Genomic DNA, 19750 nt, shown 5'->3' with positions numbered 1-19750 from the left:
ATACTACCAAATTTATTTGGAATGAAAAAATGGGATGAAAATGTCTTTCAGACTCCACAGTGTCTCAGATATCACTGTTGCAGCACACTTAGACCACAACAGTGAAATGGTGGGCTGAGTCACTCATATAAATGTTATCAGAAAATCTCATTGATTTATCCCACTCAAGTGCATACACCAAATCAGGTGTGCTTTTTTTCTCCTTTTTTCCTTTTTTTTTTTTCCTCCTTGGGGTCTTCAAAAGTAAATTAGATTATCTCAGACTAAGTGAAATAAATTCAGAAACATCCCATAAACTGCATACAGTAAGCTGGTACATTTAACTCAGCCCAAGTTGAAAGAACATTTAACATAGGCCACTTCTAAACTTTGTTCTAGAAATTCAATAGTGAGCTGAAGTGCACCACTAAATATGCCACATTCACCTATTTTCATTTAAATCTATGAAACTTTAATGGTAGAAGACACAAACCCTTATCTGCTGTAAAAGCAGACTTACTTTGTAAGCTTGAATTGAAGCTTCAGCTAAACCTCCCCCAGGCCTTAAAATTAACCATGATTTTCCTTATGCAGCTTTACTGGGCTTTTTTTTTGTTCAGTTGGAGGGTTTTTTCACTTTTTCTTCCACTTACTGCTTCAACCAAGTTAGCGCTTGTCTCTACAGCCACACACTCCATATTTATCTCCCCCATTTTCCCACTTCTCCTAGTCTTTTCCCTTTGTAGCTTTGTTTTACTTTGAGCTTCATTCTGCTGCTGTCACAACAGTAACAATATGCTTCCCGGTACATAGGCAGCTACAACATTCCCTCAGCACAAGCACTGCTTAGGATTTCAGCCTGTAACGTCCCCCAAATTAGCATCACACAGCATCCCCCTCAGGAGCACCGAACAGAAATGCTATTTTCTCTCACTGCTTTACTCAAGGAGCCAGGAGAAATGTTAAACTGTTTTCTAACAGTAGTTTTAATTTACAACTGACTAGACTTCTGCCTGAATTTGCCTTGCATTGTTGGAAAATTAGAAAATAATTTCAAGCCAAGATGAAACCTGCCTGGTTTCTCCATTATGAAAGAGTTTGGAAAGAAATGCCCTCCAACAGACCTCTGGCTCATACCATCATATATGCATTTTTCCATTATGGGAACACTATTCCTCAGATAACTGAAATTAGAAGTTGATCTCATCTTCAGTGGTATTTGTCCTTGTTCTAGTTGTCCCAGCCTAAATGATAGCACTGGAGCCCTTAGTTAATTATCAAAGATCAAGAAAAACAGCTTAACACAGTGTCCCATTCTCGATGTTTTTCCATATCAAACTTCTCAGATAATTTTAAGAGCTCATAGAAGCATTTCTTTTTTCCTTTTTTTTTCTCCCCACCCTTGTAGCTGACAGCAGCCATGGATGCATTACAGAACTCGGCATGTCCAAGATGGATGAGATGCTGCCAAGAGGAAAGGAACAGCTTCCTAAGATCCTGCTGGTGAAGCCCATGCCTGCAGTGGCCAGAGTGTTACTGTCAAATACTAATGACCTGGCATAACATCAGAGAGGTCACCTTCTGAAATTTGCATTTCTAATTCAGCTTTCCTTACTTTTCTGGTCCTAATATTTGTTTCTGACAAAATCAAAACCAACAACAGAAAAGTCAAAGCCTAAATAAACAGATTTTTTTCCCCTCTCATCTTACATATCAGGTGTGTGTGACATCTACATGACATAAAACATACAACATTGCACTTATACTGACAGCTTCTGAATGAAACTTCAAGGGGAGGAGATTTCATTTACCAAAACAAAACCCTCATAAACAGTATAATCCAAGTGTGATCCTACATAACCAAGAGTCTACAAGTCAAGAAAAAACTTTTTGAATATCCTAATACGCTTTGGATCTAGTCTCAGCTTAGATGAAGACTTAAAAACATAATGGATGCACACAGTACTATCATAATCAATGAGACACCATACTGTCGATTTGGTAATAATAATTAACTTCAAGAGCTTTTCTAGGCAAGACCTTTATTCTACTCCTATAAAAGCACCAGGGTTTTAACTGGCTTCAACCACAGTATTGTAGTAACAGCTAAAAAGAAAACTTTCCAATGACAGTGTGAGAAGTATTTTCATGCAAGTGTGCCTTTATAATTTTTTTAACATATCAAGTGGGAAAAAAAATCTCTCTTCTTATTCCTAATGAATACTTCTGTATACTGAGCTCACACACCACACTATTTATGAAGGAAAAGGGATTATACTGCATTTGACAGTTACAATGCTATAAACTTTCATCTAGACCAAGCTCACATTAAAAAACCTTTTAAGTGTCACTAAAAAGGCACAAGAAAGCTGTACTTACTATTCTCTCATTAAGTCAGTACCATATCAACTACAAACCTGAAGAACAATAAACATATTTGAAACACAGACTGTTATAACTTGAACTCAGCATTAAAGATATTGAAAGCCGCACCTGTAACCCTCTGCACACCTCATTATCACAGCACAGCTGCAGGGACAGACAGCTCACACATAAAATAGATATTGTTATGAATAAATGTGTCAGATCATTCAATAATTGTTACTCAGATGAAGCAGTAGAGAAGAACTGCGGAAATTCCTTCATAAATTTGCCACCCACGGTTTTCCCTCCTTTGTGAAAGAGCCACCTTTAAAATGCACAGTCTTGGGATGGAAATCCACAGTAGTTTAGTGACTTCAGGGTGTCAGTCACATGAAACATGAGGGGTTTTTGCCCAGCCTACTCCAGAATGGGCTCATTGTACAGACAAACATACAGCAGACAGATGGCTGCAGGAGCAAGGCACAGGGAGCTACAGCTGCTGTGTCTGGGCTCTCATGGTCATGAAGCCAGACATCTCACATGGAGGGCCAACTGCGGACCCTGTGAGGGCTGATGTTCCAGTACCTCCCTGGCTCATCTCATCCTGGGAATTAGGCTGATAGTGAAGTTCTAAGGGGTGCCTCAAAGTCCTAGCAGTTTCATCTCTTTAGTTCATTACCAATTTCAGCTGAGTCTGAATCAGTGCTGTGATGGTAAATTGTTTATTATTTCTCTACCAAGGCTCATTTTTAGTACCTTCTAAAAGAGCAGGACCACACAAAGAAGGCATATCCACCAATTTCTGTACAGGAGCTCGATACAGACAGGCTCAGATAAAGCAGCTGTCACTAGGGATCAGGAGAGGCTGAGGAGGAAGGATAAAGGATGGAGCAGAAAGCTTAACAGGCATCTCCAGGCACCATAGATAAGAACCATTCCCAGGCCACACAACTTAGAGTCCATGGGGAAGGAAAAACAAACACAAGCTAGTTGCAAACCACACACAGCTTCAAAAGTGCCTGCAGTTCTGCTCGATGATCTTTTGATTGCCTTTATCAAGAAATGCTTGTCATTGCTTCACACTGCGTATATATGAAAAATCACATCTACCTTCATCCTAGGTGCTGCCTGCGGGCCAGAAACGCATCTTACACAGCTCCCTCCTCTTCCAGAGTGGCTTCTCACACCCACCTCACACATGCTCCCCAGTACTGTTTGTGTAGTAAATCTAACAGGAGCCAAAGCACAGGCAGAGCTGCATTCTTTAACAAGAACTCCCACACCAGAGGCTTTGTTTCTGAAGCACCAAAGTTTCATCCTACTGAGAACATAACCATGTAATTTGAATTCTCAAGCTACTCACTATAGCATGGCACAGAAATAAGAAGCACAATGCAATTACAAAAGAAAAAACCCACATATATCATCACTAATTGTGAGTGCATACCTTCCCTGATAGCAGTAAATGGGGTTCCTTCCTCTTCTTGTAATCTAATCACCTTCAATGCCACCAGCTTTCCATTTACCCTGAAAGGGAAACAGGGGAGGGGAAGGAGAAATTTTGAAAAACCAAAATTATAGAAGAAACGGTATTTCTTATAATAGAACTTATTTCCTATCATGTACTTATTCAATTTCCCCCTCTCAATGCCAGTGATTCATCTACAGCACTGTAAGAAGCACTTCATAGCTTCCATAAAGTCAACTTTATATTTTCACACTCAGATGCAATCCAAGAAATGATCTCAGTTTTCTGTGAGTCAGTCTGCTTCCTTTCTACCACAGCTTTGTTACTGAAGCTTTGTTAAGAAGTAACACAATTTAAAGTTTCTGTTATAAAATATCTGTTCATTATTTGATCAAACTGTTCAAAGGAAAAGGCATATGATTTTCATCAATCACTTTACATGCAGTATATCCAGATTTACACTGATTACCTCCTTCCCACAACATGATACACATTAGTATAACCTTCAAAAAGCTACAAAGTCTGTGTAATGAAATAATTCTTAGGTCATTCTAGTAATTTCCCACTAGGGCAGGATTGTTCCTGAGGCATATTCTTGACTACACGGCCCTGGCTACTTTGAGATTATAATAGCTCTCATTTATAAGTTTAAAAATATTTTGTGCTCCCAGAGACAAAAGTTCTTAACAGGTCATTTATGCATAAAATCTATTTGTCTTGTTTCATTTTTAGCATTCAAACTTTCACCACACATTAATTACATTCCAGGCCTAGCAAAAAATCCAGTTGGTTCAGTTTATCCAACTAAAATCTCACAAAAATGGAACAAAGCTGATATCCATTACCCTCTTCAAGAACAAACTCATACCATGAAACTTTAACAAACTCCCCATGTACAGCAAGCAATGGTGAAGATAAACTACCAAAAAGGCATAACAAAGTTTTAAAAAATTATTGCTATTATTATCATTAAGATTTATTTCTGTAAAAGCAAAATTTGCCTTTGCAGCCACAAAGCTCAAGGACACATTGGAGCCTTCACACTCCTGTAGTCATGGAGGCAATTCTCTCCTGTACTACAAGAGGGATGGCTTTACAACATGTTTTAAATTTTCAAGACAAGATGATATGAACAACCACCAACTCTGAATTCATCATCTCCCTCAGGCTTTTAATTTTTGCAGTTATAGGAGTTCAATGACGGATGGCTACTGTCTTGCTTCTTCTGATTATTCCTCTTTCATAATTACCAAAACTCATTAGCCCTATACAGAACATTACACAATGACTCTGAGCAAGTTAAGAAACCCTGGTTATCAAAAGATGGTTTACTCATCACCTTCCAATTAGTCATAATATTCAGGCTGGCACCAGTCCAAGTCTCAGGCCACTAGTCACTGTTGAAAGGAAATTATCAGCTTAACTCTCCTGGATTTCCCTTATAATTGTCTTACATATTTTTTAATTTGGATTCAAACAGGATTTATGGCATCAGAAAAAGATAAGCCTTGCCTCAAGTAACTTCATGTGCCATGCTCAGACAGGAGAATGAACCATGTTAAAAGGAGGACTGATGACAGACATGCAGTTCATAAACATGTGTCATTTTCAATACCTCCATCAATCCACCACCCTACCTATCATATACATATTACTTAGATACTTGAAAAACTTGAATATTTTGCAACACATGAAATAACTGCAGGAGGAATTTAAGAAAGAAAAGCAAGATCATTTTGCAGATAAAGAACAGGACAGACCCTGTGTTCAGGGAAGGCAATGTAAAATACAATGAAAAAAAACAGGGCAAAGAGGTATTAAGGAAACATATGAAGAGAAGGACAAAAAAACATGCAGCATTGTGTAGCTTATGTTCTTTTTAATCTGAAGTTCTACATTCCACTGGTTCATGAAGAGAAATATATAACACAAATAGCAATAGTATGGAACCCATTTCAAAGAATTCACAGTTAAACACAGTAGGTGAGCTGTTCTTTTTAGTTATCATTGCCCCTTTGTCATTGGTATCTGTCATCATCTTGATAGATATCATGGCAACTCTTAGTTCTACCAAAATAATCAAACCAATCATAAGTAGTGTTCCTGTGGGATTTCATTCTCCTCTTTAATACAATTTATCTCCAACATATCAATCTATAATTTCCATAATATAACAGCCTCCTTATTCTCATTAACTACCCAGTCATTAAAATCTTTTTTTTTTCCATTTGATTTTCTATAAACAGGAGCATATAAAACTGGGGATGTGAGAAATTATGAAGTATCAATTACAGAGATAGGGTGTTTATTCACATCCTTTAATTATCCTCCTACTGATGCAATCTCAGGGTGCAGTTAGATGATGCTGAAAAGATGAGCTAAGGGCTGCCTCGCAGTAGAGGTTTCTCCTGCTTAAACCTTGCCACACACTCCTGACACTGACTTGTATTTGCTGTCATTCCTGCTGGACTTTACAATGAGACTGCTTAGATGTGGAAGGGGCTAGCAGCGGGCCTGTTAGCTAAAGGAGCAAGAAGTAAGAAGAAGAAGAAGCTGATAAGGAGCTTTCTCCAAGGCCGTAACCAAGGAGATCGAGAGAAGGAAGATAAGAGCATTCTGCAGCTGGACGAAGCGATTTTAGAAAGTTAGGTGGAGTCAGAGTAACTTTTCACCAATGGCATGATATTGAATTATTGTGGCCAATAGCTAAGGTAGAAGAAGGGTAAACAACTGGAAAGTGTATAAAAGATCAGCCATTTTCATTAATAAACTGTTGCCAAGTGTTACCAACTGAGACTACTTGTGGTCTCTGCTTTATGTCGTGACCGCCTCGACTGCGACATTTTGGCCGCTGCTAGCCCCTTCCACACTTAGAGAGCATAAATAGGAGAAGACTGGCCCTTCCAAAAAGTGTTAAATAATACTTTTTAAAAAGTATAAAGGCATTTAAAAAAGGAGAAAACACTAACAAATACATAAGAACTGTGTCCACCTTTTGAGAAGCCATGTGTTGTGGGATCAAGCCAGCTATGTCATGAAATTGCACCCTGAAACTTGTAATGCCATGTCAAAATAATATGGTAATTTCCTTAGAAACAAGACTGAATAAAGGAAAACTGGGTAAAATTACCTCTGCAATCTATCAATACCTGTCTTTGCAGACTTTAGAAGTGATCAGATAAGGTTAGCAGAACTCCTTCCAGATATTGCTTCACATTTGTCTTCCATAACTTTCAAAGCATGCTCAGTATTTTCATTATTTCAAAGCCAAGTAGGAAACTGACAAGCAGACTGCCTTTTAGACAGTGAAAAGGCAACACCACTGACTTTTTTAACATCCATGACTCATTAAACCTCCTCTATTACTCACTGTCCAAAGCAAACAATTTCACACCTTCTCAAAACAGTACACTTCACTGTGTCAAAGATTACACTTATCATCTTATGCCCAGCCTGTCAGCTGCCTCATTAGCTTCTATTAAGGAAAACATTGGCTAAAGAATTCCTATTTTCTAAGCCATCCTCCCTCCTAAGCTAACTCGCTTTCTCTTTCTCATTGAAACACCTTCAGAGAAAGTACAGAAGTCTAAAGCCTCTCTAATTATCACACAAAACTACTTTAGTCTAGGCAAAACACCTGCAGCTGATGGACAGCTTTCCAATTTATGGAAATTCCTCATTTTAACATTATATAATTTTTCTAATAACTTTCTGGTTATATATGCAACATAGGCAAAAGAAAAATTAGTTCAAATTGCTTTATGCAGCATAAAGTAAAAGCCTGCATATTATAAAAAATACAAATGAGCCAGATATTACAAAAAATGCTAAGATAATGTGTCATTCTGCATTTTCTAAACCAGCAAATATCAGCACTACCAAAATAAATACATTTATTAAAAATGACCATTTATGAGAAAATAGAGGAAATTGGAAATTATTTAATGCATCATTAAGAACATATAATACTGATGAATATAAAGTAACTGATTATTTAATTGGCTTCACTGGGGATAAAGCTGATGATGCCACATAGAGAACAAAAGAGTACAATAACACTATTTTCTCAAGTTCTTCAGATATATTTAGATGACATAAATGTTCTAAATATACACATTTAAAAGAGTCAATTAACATAAAATCTGCCAATTCTGATTTCAATCTGTTTATTTAATACTGAGTTTTACCACTGTCTGGAGTTGAGGTTGAGCTCATAATTTGTGCAAGTGCTAAGCTTGGGAACACTTCTGCAAAGAAAAATCAGTAGAAGATATTGGGATGATGCTCTAATTTGTGATACAAATTTCAAGAAACTAATTCTTGTGAAGAAAAATAACTTGCAATTGTTAAATATTCATTTACAGGAAAATCTCAAAGTTCGATGATCAAACCTTGAGAATATCTAATTAGATCTACTCTGTAGTGATATTGATGTCATAAACAGACACCTAAAACTCCAAACAGACCATGGGGGCCTAATGAAATCAGGCTCTGCCAGAAATTTCCTTTGAAGAAACCTGACAGAGGCACATTCACTGTAGGTTTAGTCACCTCTGATTATTCTACCAACGAATAACTAATTCCACATTGAGGGAAACACTTCTTTTAATCATTAACATAAAAGACAGTTCAGCGTAAACATGGCTTATATTATATTTTTCTTACCAAAAAGACTTACATTTCTAGTTTACAAAAGCCACTCCCAGTCCTGGTAAAGCCCAAACACGTAAATTCTCAAGGGACTAATGCAGGCCCTGAATTTCTCTTCTTGAATCCCACCATCTTTTAACCTCATCCTAGACAAAAGTTACCTTGTCTTAGAAGAAGCCAGTGGATTAAAGATGCTTCCTAATGCTGACATTTATTAGGGCTGAAAAAACAGAAGATCAAAGGGTTTCATGAGAAATGAAGGATTTAAATTATTAATTAGTGCTGTCACTGGAACTTAGAAGTCAAGGCAGTCTCGTACAAAGAGTGTGGCAGCCCTCACTTGAACAGGAGCAGGTAAGATAAGAGTTTAGCCCCAGCTCACATCAGTTCGAACTAGCCAGCAGCTCATCCAAGCACAGGGGCTGTACTTGACCTGTGCCTGCTGGAAGGAGTGACCTGGGAAGGGCAGCAGGCACAGCAGTGCTGAGCACATCCTGCTGCCCTCCCCTCACATCTCCCACACCCCACTGGGGCTCTCAGAAAGAGAGGTGTAAGACAAACAGAGATATCCCTTATAAACAAGGGCCTCTTAGCAGTGTGCACAGTGACAGTCACAGGGGATCTGCTGAGAGATGCCACTGATCAGCAAAGTGGAAAATGCAACGGTGCACAATGGCAGCTGGCAAATTAATTCAGTATTCTCCCTACCCTTCCAGTCATGCATACATGGCCAATAAGGCACTGTCCAGTAACTCTACACATGTGTGTACTGTAACTGTATTCTGTCCTAGTTTGTCTACCAAGTTTTCCAGGGCAGTCCTGGATAGGTAATATAATAGACTTAGTTTCTTCAGTTTTGTCCCCTGCTATGAGAGGTAATACTAAGAGACCTCCTTAAACTGCATTGCAGGTTGAAGCACAGTACATATAGTGTGATGCTCTTTTTATATATTCAACTATGGAGAAAAAATTTCCCAATCTTTATTTTAAATGTTGAAAAATGCACTCAATAAGTGATCAATATAGTCAATGATTCATCTTCTAGTTAGAATCCTAGCAATTTATTTTAGTACTTACTGTACTTTAATAATTTTCCCACCATTTGGCATTTTAGTTGAACATCTAGTTGTCATTAGTTTTCTATCTAATTCAACTTTAAGTTCCTATTTTTATTAAAGATTTGCAATGCTAGAGATTTCTTTAAAACTTTTTATAATCCCATGTCATAACTTGCCTACAAAAATCAGTTAAGGAAATAAGATAAAAAATGAGGAGGGGGAGGAAAGAAAGCCTAGTTGGTAACTATGAAGTGCCTTTTTGTAACCTATGAATATGTATTCCTTTTCCAGCCATCTGTTATCCTCAGATGAAAAGAGGATTTCGTTTGTAGGACACTAATTTCACACAATTTTCAAGAAATAAAGAAAAGGTTAGGAAAGTTTAGGTCATTAAGGCAATATGAATCAGAGTAATTTTGAAATATCAGTCTAAATAAATTGGCCATAACATGAATAAAAACTTTCCTGTGAACTGGACTGTTGAACATGGAACTTATCAGGGAGCCTGTAAACACAACACCTCATGTGGGCATAGAGTAAAGCTTGGGGAATGACTGAAAAATGGCAGCTTGACCATTGCAATCTTATGGCACTTGTAGCAGATTGAACATAAAAGATAATCAAAGAGATCTCATGAAGAGCAAAAATTCTGCAACTTCAAAAGCAAAAGTCAGAACAGCAATTAGTCCTGTCAGCCCTCTTCAGTGAAGGCTTCAGCATCATAAACATAAGAATCAAAACACACATGCCATCCCTTTTCTCGTGAGCAGCCATCCACAGACACATTTATGAAATATCATGGTCAGCTATATTCATAGCACACACTGCAATACATCATGCCAGTAACAGACAGTGGCAGTGCCCCCTGATTATTCAGAGATTCCCTGCTGCCTCCAGAATAACACAGCATGGAAACAAGGCCAGTACAGAGCATGATGCCTGGCTGAGCATGATTACTCTCCACTTTGCACCATGAACTCCCTATTGACTTTTAAGGTAAATAGTAAAAGGTACTGCCTTTGATGGACATAAATATCAAATGTCTGGGCTCTCTGAAAAAATACATTTCATCTTTGGATACTTGCTGGAGTCTCCTTGAAAACAACAATTCAGATTTTGAACTGAAATGGGAGAGGTGCCTGGATGGAAGGACTGCCCTATATCAGCAGCCTTTGAGCTCCTGTTGACACAGCTTCTACTGTGCTCTGCTCTGTGCTCTACTGATCTCTCCTATTAATAGTTAAAAAGGGTAGGGATCAGAATTCATTAAAACAAGTGTTTTACTAAGAGCAAGTTGAAATTATGTAATTTTGTGATAGGGAAAATAGACAAAAATATCTTGATGTGGCTGTTAACAAATTCTACACATTTTTGCAATACTATGAGCACATGCAAACCAATAAAGGTGCCCAAAAAGGTAAAGGTACGGTGAAAAATCACACGGACAGTCAAGAGGCAGATCAAGATCACAGTTCAGATACCACTGGCATGCCTCTCAAAACAGACACATGCTGTGCTAGCAGCAGTCACAGATCATATCCCTTTAACTGAGGGAATCTTTTCTAATTCTTTGCCTTGAAGGGCAACTGAACACAGTGGGAGAGGCTGGAAAGCACGCCAACACAGAAAATTGCCAAAAGCACAGGTTTTTCCCTTAAGTGCAATATGCAGAGCCCTCAGTGGGGGAATGCAAGGCCTCCCTGCTTTGCAAGGGACTCTGGTTGGCAGCAGCTCCCTTGTGCTGTCACCAGCTTCATCTCCAGACTCTCAACTCACATCAACACTTATGTGCCACAGATCAAGCCAGATCCCACTGCTGTATGTTCAGGTAAATTTATAAACAAGCTCAAGAGGCAGCAGGAAGACACACATGTCAATACACAGGCAGCACTTCCTCAGCTCAGCCATACAGTGAAATGATACAGGAATTCAAAGGCCACCCAGGGTTTTGCACCTACTGTATGGCAAACATCCAAGGTGTTAATCAAATACAGAGTCAATGGAACTTGCATCATTTTTTACAGTGTTATCAGTAAATTACTCTGCCCACTTCTCCAAAATTTTACATCAAAATAAATCCCTTCAAAGTCATCTGAATTTCATGCAGTAAGCAGCCTCTTGTGGTTTGATACAACTAAGTAAAATATGAGAACCTAGCCTGAATGGAAGCAGAAAATGAACATGCCAAGATGAGTTTCATTACACACGTCTGATGTGCAACACATGAAATCAAACAGATTTACCTATTGATGCAACTGTCAGCCAGAAAAAAATGACTGCTTGGCTGTTTCTCCTATAAACAAAAAGCCCAGCCTAAGAGAATACTGCTTCACTTCCCCCAATAACACAGTCCTCTTCACTCTGCTGCTTCTTCACCCCAGGGATTCATTTTTATCTGACTACAGAAAGAAAAATCCATCATCCAGTAAAAGGAATTAGCCCATTTCATTTCATTTCACTTTCCTGGAATACAACCACAGATGCTCAAAAAGATAGAAAAGCAATGCGTTTTATAGGAAGACAAGGGCTTGGTACCATTTATCCTGCTCCAAGGTGCAAAAAGCCAGGGTTGTTCTGAAAGCAAGTTACTGTACATATTACTTTAAATCTTAGGAAGGGAATGGCTGATTCTGATTTTGTGTCTCTTCAGGCAGGTATGCATCTTTTAGATTCTCTGAATAGCATGCTAAGATTAAGAATGTTTTATTCCATCATTATGATCAGCAGGGAAAATAATTTTAAAAGCTGAAATGTATCTCAGGAAATGCATAAAAAACCCCAAACTCAACCACTTGCAACATGCAGCTGGTGACAAACACTGAGCAAAATAATTCTGAGTATAAAGCATCATTTAAAATAGCTCAATACAATCTTAAATGTTCCAACTTTAACTACAATTAAAGAAATACCTCAGAAACATTTTGGCAAAACAAAGAAACCAAGCACTAAAGTTGGTTATTAGGGATTCTCAAACATTTTGAGCAAAATCCACTTGTTGTTTATTACCAGCTCCAGCTTTTCCATCATGTGTCTGCATTCTGCATTGTGTCATGAGAACTTAATCCTTCAGTAGTCAAACTGGGCACATATCAAAATAAACAGACCTCTTTGGCTCATGTGAATTCCCACCGAGTCTGTAGGCAGGGGAACACAGTGATGCATATCACAGTCTCACCCTATATACCCATATCAGAACCTAGGAAAAAAAAATCTCTGTCCCTGTATCATTTTAAAATAAAGCTATAAACAATCAGAATAAAGCTGTCTGAACAGCAGCAGCCAGGTCCAGGTCTCAGCCACAGAACCATGGAATTGTTCAGGCTGGAAAAGACCTCTGAGTCCAACCATCAACCCAGCACTGCCAAGCCCACCACTAAAACATGTCCCTAAGTGCCACATCTTTTAATCCCTGCAGGGATGGGCCAGAGCCAAGGCATTCATTCACACCTGCTCACCTACATTCCGCAAGAGCCCATCACAGCAGTGATGCTCTTCCTTCTGTGGGGACACCACGTGGGTCAGAGATTCCTCACCTTCTCAGGGGACAGAGAGGTAACAGGGCTACATTACCTCAACAAACAAGTCCTTTTGAAATAGCAGATAACACCTGGAGTGCTTCCCAAGTTCTTAAAGTACAACCTCTTCCTGCCATGAAGTAATTCAACTGTCTCTATAGTTCAAGAAACAGAAGCCTGGACTGGAGGTGTCGAATCTCAATTGTGTTGGATAATATGGAAATTATTCAACTCTCAGCAGGGAAAAAAAAAGGTCAAATTCAAACAGGGGACAGAATACTACTATAACAGTAGAAATACTCTCTGCATATGAATTCTCATCCACACTCTGATTGCACATACTTTCTGTCAAAATGTGTTTTTGTCAGAACACATTTTAAAGATCTTGCAGAAAATGTTTCAAAGCAACAGGACAAAGTCATACAAAATTGTTATAACTCTCACTACTAATTCAGAGCAAGCTGTTTATAATAGAGAATGCAGTGTGCCCAGTAATTCCAATTTATTATTCAAGAACAATTAAAATCATTGAAGTACAGCTTTCAGATTTGCAGGCAACTCTACTAAAATGAGTATTTGTAACCAATCTACATTTCATAACATGTTCACTATTAATGCAATAGCTTCAGGGAAGGGTTTTGTTTTGTTTTTGAATTTCAGTCTGTTCCACTGACTGATGGGACATCCAGTGACTCTGTTGCCTTAGTTCAGTCTTACTGAAAGCTGAGACATATGGACTGACTGTCATCAGATACTCACTGTGATTTTACTCAAGGATTTTAGTAATTAGGCACAAGCTGAAATCTATACTGTTTTCTCCTATTACATAGACCCCAATAAAAAGCTTACACATGTATAATGTCTGGAACTTATGGTAATGCATAACTGAGCCATTAGCAACACAAAGTGATAGCCTTTCCTTGAAGAAGGCTGCCAGTGAAAGACAATACCTGCAGTGGCATGGCACAAGTGTGAATATTTCTTATACATTTAGAACATGTTTTTATTCCTATCAGCTGTTATTATGTTTGTCAATACCTAAGCAAGCTATTGAGAGATGAAGGAACCCTCATTTTAATTTATTACAAATATTCAGTGAAAAAAGATCATTTTCAATACCTAACCAAGTTAATATACCTGGAAAATGTTCAGACATATTTTCTTTTTTTACACAGTTATTCTGTCCCATGACCATCATGGTATTCTCTGCTGGAATGGCAGTGTTGTCTCATGTATTATTGGCTAACCAAAGTTTTTAAATAAAGATATCACATGTACCAAATCCCTCTTTTACAACTTCTTTGTTATTATTGGAAATTTGATTATGAAAACTTCATTAAACATGTCAAATGGCACAAGGCAATCTGCTTCACAATGGATAACTCTGAATGGAAATACTGGCTGAAAAAGTAAATTTTAAGTGTGTTTACTGAGTTATTTTATGCAATAGAAAAACGCTTAGGGCATTTGGGGATAAAAAAGCTACAACAAATAACATTAAAGTGACTGAAAACATATGTGACATGTATAGATTATTTTGAGGTAGAGTAGTTGCAACAACTGTAAATAAACTATTGTAAACAAACTAAACCTAGAGTAGTCCAAAATTCCATTCATTCCCTTCATGCTGTCTTATTAAAGTTTTTTCATAATGATAAACAAAAATGAACAACTTATCACATATATTCAGCATTGTTCTCAGACCATCACAAAACTCTACCTGACAGCATATTTTGCTTTTACCCCTAGGAATGAATTTGGTATGGATACCAAAGAAGTAGCACAACACTGAAGTGCAAACAAAACATCAGATTTACAAGAACCTCATCTTTTTCTGGTGTATGCCATGTGCTACCTGTGCACTATGGTCTCAGCCCCTTCCACTGGAGCACATGGTAGTCAGCAGCACTTGGATTCACAGAGATCTATGTACATGTTCAGCAATATCACTTGATACTTTCTGCTTATCTTTATTTACTCACAAAATTGAAAGAAAAGAAAACACCACTTACTTGCTTTTTCCTTTGTATACTGTAGCATAGGACCCTTCCCCTAGTTTTTCCAGTTTTTCATATGAGTCTGCTTTTCCAAACTTAGGGCTTGTAGGCTAAACAAAACAAAAAAGATCTTTCAGCATTCCACCCATAACATTAACTGCTTTGACTCAACCTTTAGAGATCAAATATCATTATCAAGGCTCAAAGACATGCTGGTTTTCAGTAACCAACCAAAAAAAATTAATAAGGAAAAAACCTTTAATATTTATTCAACAACCCAGATGGTAGTTGCTGATATCAACCATACAGTTACACCACTGGATCTATCAAAAACATTTTGTTCTTAATCAAAGAGATGGCTCTGTTTTATTTTTCACATATATCACTTCATAGAGGAAAATAGATCATTAACAACTAAAGCATTCTTGTCTATGTTTAGAGATCTAAACAGCACCCTTAATCTGCCCTACAATATCAGGCTAGATATTTTTTCTAATTTTTTTAGACTAAAGCCCATCAAAAACATTGCTCTAAGAAGCCAATGTCCCATTAAATCACTCATTGTTCAGAGAGTGGCCAAAATGCTACAGGAAAGCATCTTTGATGATGCCACCTTCTGAATTATGGTTAGAGTCTTCAGATGTGGATATAAACATATCATAGTTTAATGTACGCTTTATATAGTTGATAAAAGTCCTGTATCCTTAATACCTGCAGCCTAAGTGAAGAGTCTAAAACTGAGCCAAGTTAAGGAATGATTCTTGCTCAGAGGGCCAGACAGCTCACCTGGCCTTTGTGACAGACTGATACTTGGCCCTCTTGTACACAGTCCTAACAGAGAATAAATCAACTCTGCAAAAACAGAAATTCACCTGACATTAAAATTTTCCATTCTGAAATTCTGAGAAAATGCTTGACTGTTTTGAAGCGCATTCCGTTTTCCCACATTTCCCCACTTTCCAGTTGTCTGGAAGGAAACAGAATTTTATTTCTTCTCCAAGACCTGATGCACACCGCAAAAAACTGACCTGCAACTGCCCTTAGCACACCTACATCTCTTTTAGTCTGCAGTGCTCAGATATTCTTGCTGTCCTAAACCAACCAAAAGATCATAGAGAAGTTGGGAGAGTCAGCACTAGTACTCAAATCACACACAATGACTGATTTGATAATACTCTTGCTAAATGCTACAGAGGAAAGTAGACAAGCAAACCAGCATGGTTGAGGTTGAATTCATCTGGGATGAGCCATGTGCAGCTGTACACATGGTACCCTATGTCTGATTCACAACAAGTATCCATGCATCTGTCTTTTGAAAGGAAACAAACATTACAGTACAGTGTACATCTGTGTGTAAATTCTTGCTAAGCCGTGGTTGAAAGTTTTAAATCAACTGACCCTAAAAATTGCTTTATTTAAACAGGCAGAGGCATACCAGGTAAACTGACATGGTGCCTCATAATTGGCCACGACACTCTATCAACCATTAGCCAGAAAATGCAAACATTCTCTTTATTCAACTATTCTTCACTTGTCCTATTTCACTTTGCAAAAAAATCTGGCACTTTGACAAATATACACCTTTTTTGATATCAATATTCCAGCTTCCTATTCAATGGCATAAGGGCATACATATACATGGTTGCAAAATTGAGCCCTTTCACCTCTCTCCAATACAAAGAACGACCCATTATTATTTTGCTATCCAATTCCTAAGTATTAATAGATTTGCACAAATTTATCATAAGGAAACACTCAGATCTTTTTTCTGCTACATTATTTGGAACCCTTCATTATAGATAAGGCAGTAATATTCTTGGTTTCCAATCTGTGCTTAAAAAGGCATTCTGCCTGGTTAAAAAAAATTTAGGATTTTTTAAATCACAGTTTTATTACAGATGTCACTAATAGAGGTGACTAAAATATTTATTCAAGTAGACTTCTCATTTAGCTATCCAACTATGGACTAATGCAACATTAAAAAACTTCAGAAAAGAAGTGGTTAGATGTTTAAACGTCTTGCATATAATGAAGAGGGAGTGCAAAGCATTTCCCAGATTGCAGGCTGCAATGAACACACAGTGAGTAGCTTTGTTTGGAGTGGAAATGCTGCCCTAGTTAACAGTGAATAGTTCACTGTTGGCTTCCTCATAACGAGACAGAGAGAGGACAGGGTGCATACATGTGTTTCACATCCATTCTTATTTTCACACTGAGATTTGCTTTTATTCCCTACCTCTGGAAACCATAATCTAAAGGTCACAACAACTTGTAAAGCCCTAAGATCTTGATAGGAAACAGGATGTCTTTAATCCATTACCACACAGTAAACCATCAACAATAATTATTCCCACAACCTCAAGCTCATTCTTCCATAGTCCAGCTGCCAGAAGCACAGACTGGAAGTCATAACTTCTGACTCATTCTCCTCCTGGAAGTGCTGCATCCTCACCACGAACAGGCAAACCAAAAGCTGGTGTTGCCTGGATTGGGATTACCAACCGCTGGCTGACACCTTCCCTGCCCAGCCTACAGCAGCTCTGCTCCCGTGGCACCATCACATTGGATTGCCCAGCTCTCCACTGTGAGAGCTCCCTTTGTGAAAATGGACATTATTTTTCCTTGCATTTGTAATCTTTAAAGGCTTACAGTTTTTCAAGGCATGTAGTGGAGAAAAGCACTTAATGATTTTTTTTATTTGTTTATATTATTAGATATATTATTTTGCCTCAGAATTTATTCAATTTGTGAGATACTTCTTAATGAAATGTCAAAACACTCATCATATTGCAATTATTTTAGACAATGAAAGGACAGCTTTACCATTTCCCCAAAACTTTCTCCGTTTTTTAAAAATGAAATCTCATACACTAATTCAAACTTTTCATTACAAATTGCCTATGAAATTAAGAAGTTCCAACACTTCTTATATTTCCCTTTATTTCTGAATTATAAAGGAGCTGAAGACAGAAATAATGCAAAAATACATAACTTTTCAAAACCTAAGTTTTAAGCTTAAATGAATCTAAATGAAGGAATCTGAATAATTTGAAATTCCACACAACTGCTGAAAATTATAACTATTTCACCCTAGTTTCCTTTATTATTACAGTCCCTCATACATATGGGTATTTTTTCAGCTTCATAGATATGGATTTCATTATTCAGATATCCTTTACAACCATTTCTGTTTAAAAATATTATTTGTTACAGCAAAGTTGGTGGCTTTTTCATTAAATGTTAACATTAAAATCAAATCTAGAAAATCCACTTTTAAGTCCAATTTCTTATTCTAAAGTATTTTATTCCTTCTGGTAAAATACATGGGACTGTATATACACAGGAGTCCCTTACTCTGCCTGGGATGTGTTTGACTGAAATGCACATAGTGAGTGAGACATATCCAGAGCACATCAGATGTGCTTGCATCAGCCACTGACAGACATCACAAGCAGCAGACTCACAAGAAATTCCCTGTATTTTACATAACATTTTACAATCCCCCAATATGACCCAGACAATATTTCTCAATGGAAAAGAGTACTTGTTACAGCTGAACACATGTATTTTGCAAAGTTTTTTCAAAGCTTCTCTTTGAGGATGTAACCTTGCAATATTTCTATGGCCATTATTTTTCCATTCCTCTTGCTCCTTCTTACTGCTTTTTAACCCTCTAAAACACCATCAGAGAATCACAGAATTATTTAACTTTGAAAAAAATTTAAAAAACACCAAGTCCAACTCTAATCCTAACACTGCCAAGCCCACCCCATATGTCCCCAAGCTCCACATCTACACACATCTTTTAAATATCTCCAGGGATTGTGACTCAGACACTTCCCTGAGAAGCCTTTTCCAGTGCTTGGCAACCCTTCTATGTACTAAAGATCATGGGGACTACTTGGGCTTGTTGTTCCATGTTAGAGCTCCTCATTTGCTACCAAAAAAGCCCCCCAACTTACAAAGCTGAGAAAAAACCCCCACCACCTAGATGCATATGTGACCAGGACTGAACTATCTAAAAACAAAAAGTTAAATAGGCAGTAAACAACCAGGCAGCAAGAAATTGATACAACTGGAAAACTCACTGCAAAGTGAACTTGCACGCTCTAGAGAAATCTTTCAAAGAACTCAAATGGCAAAGTTAAATGAATTACTGAGATAAAAGACAGTAAAGGTCCTCATGCCTCTGAAGAACAGTCCCAAGTCACTGTGAAAGTCAGCACAGGTTGTGGTAGACCATCATATTCCCAAGAGGACATGGGCAACTGGAGCACAGAGCAATGCAGATCTTTCCCCTCAGGAAACTCACTGGGAATTTTACTTGTTTGCCTTCATGTTCCACTTTCCTTGAAAATAGTTTTCATTAGGCAGCTTTCTTATTATAAGCCTACATTCTTCCCAGTGCTAGATCAGTCTAAGAGCACCACTGAGCACAGAAGTGAGCATTTTTAGCAGCATGGCTTGCAGTAACCAAGATTAGATATTTTTTCCCCTCTGGTTAAGGAAATACAGATCATAGTAACAAAGATAGAGAGAGTATGCCAAAATGTTGAGTACAGAAATAGAAGAAGCTAGTAGTTCAAACTGACGTGAGAGTATTAAAAATAACAAAGGAAAAAAGAAATGAGAAGAAACTGTGTTTTCTGACCGCATAGTTTCAAATGGCTGTTTCATTGATACAGCCTGTAGGAGAGATAATAGGTTTAAAACAAGGCC

The 19750-nt window shown here is 37.8% G+C and overlaps 1 protein-coding gene across 9 annotated transcripts in view; it reads right to left on the bottom strand.

Annotated features, from left to right (window-relative positions):
* Positions 1-19750, bottom strand: part of CDK14 (cyclin dependent kinase 14) — a 343783-nt gene that overhangs the window by 235320 nt on the left and 88713 nt on the right. For all 9 annotated transcript variants that reach the window (XR_012579124.1, XM_026795414.2, XM_026795418.2 and 6 more), the window contains 2 exons: positions 15047-15141; positions 3791-3870 (listed from right to left, as the gene is read on the bottom strand). Coding sequence is in view for 8 of the 9 variants with exons in the window: in XM_026795414.2 (XP_026651215.1) it covers positions 3791-3870; positions 15047-15141 (175 nt within the window). In the remaining variant the exon portion in view is untranslated. The remainder of the gene's footprint in view (positions 1-3790; positions 3871-15046; positions 15142-19750) is intronic.

Source organism: Zonotrichia albicollis, chromosome 1 (assembly GCF_047830755.1).
Source record: "Zonotrichia albicollis isolate bZonAlb1 chromosome 1, bZonAlb1.hap1, whole genome shotgun sequence".
Taxonomy (NCBI): domain Eukaryota; kingdom Metazoa; phylum Chordata; class Aves; order Passeriformes; family Passerellidae; genus Zonotrichia; species Zonotrichia albicollis.
The sequence above is the reverse complement of the archived record's forward strand: the minus strand, read 5'-3'. Positions and strand labels throughout refer to the sequence as shown.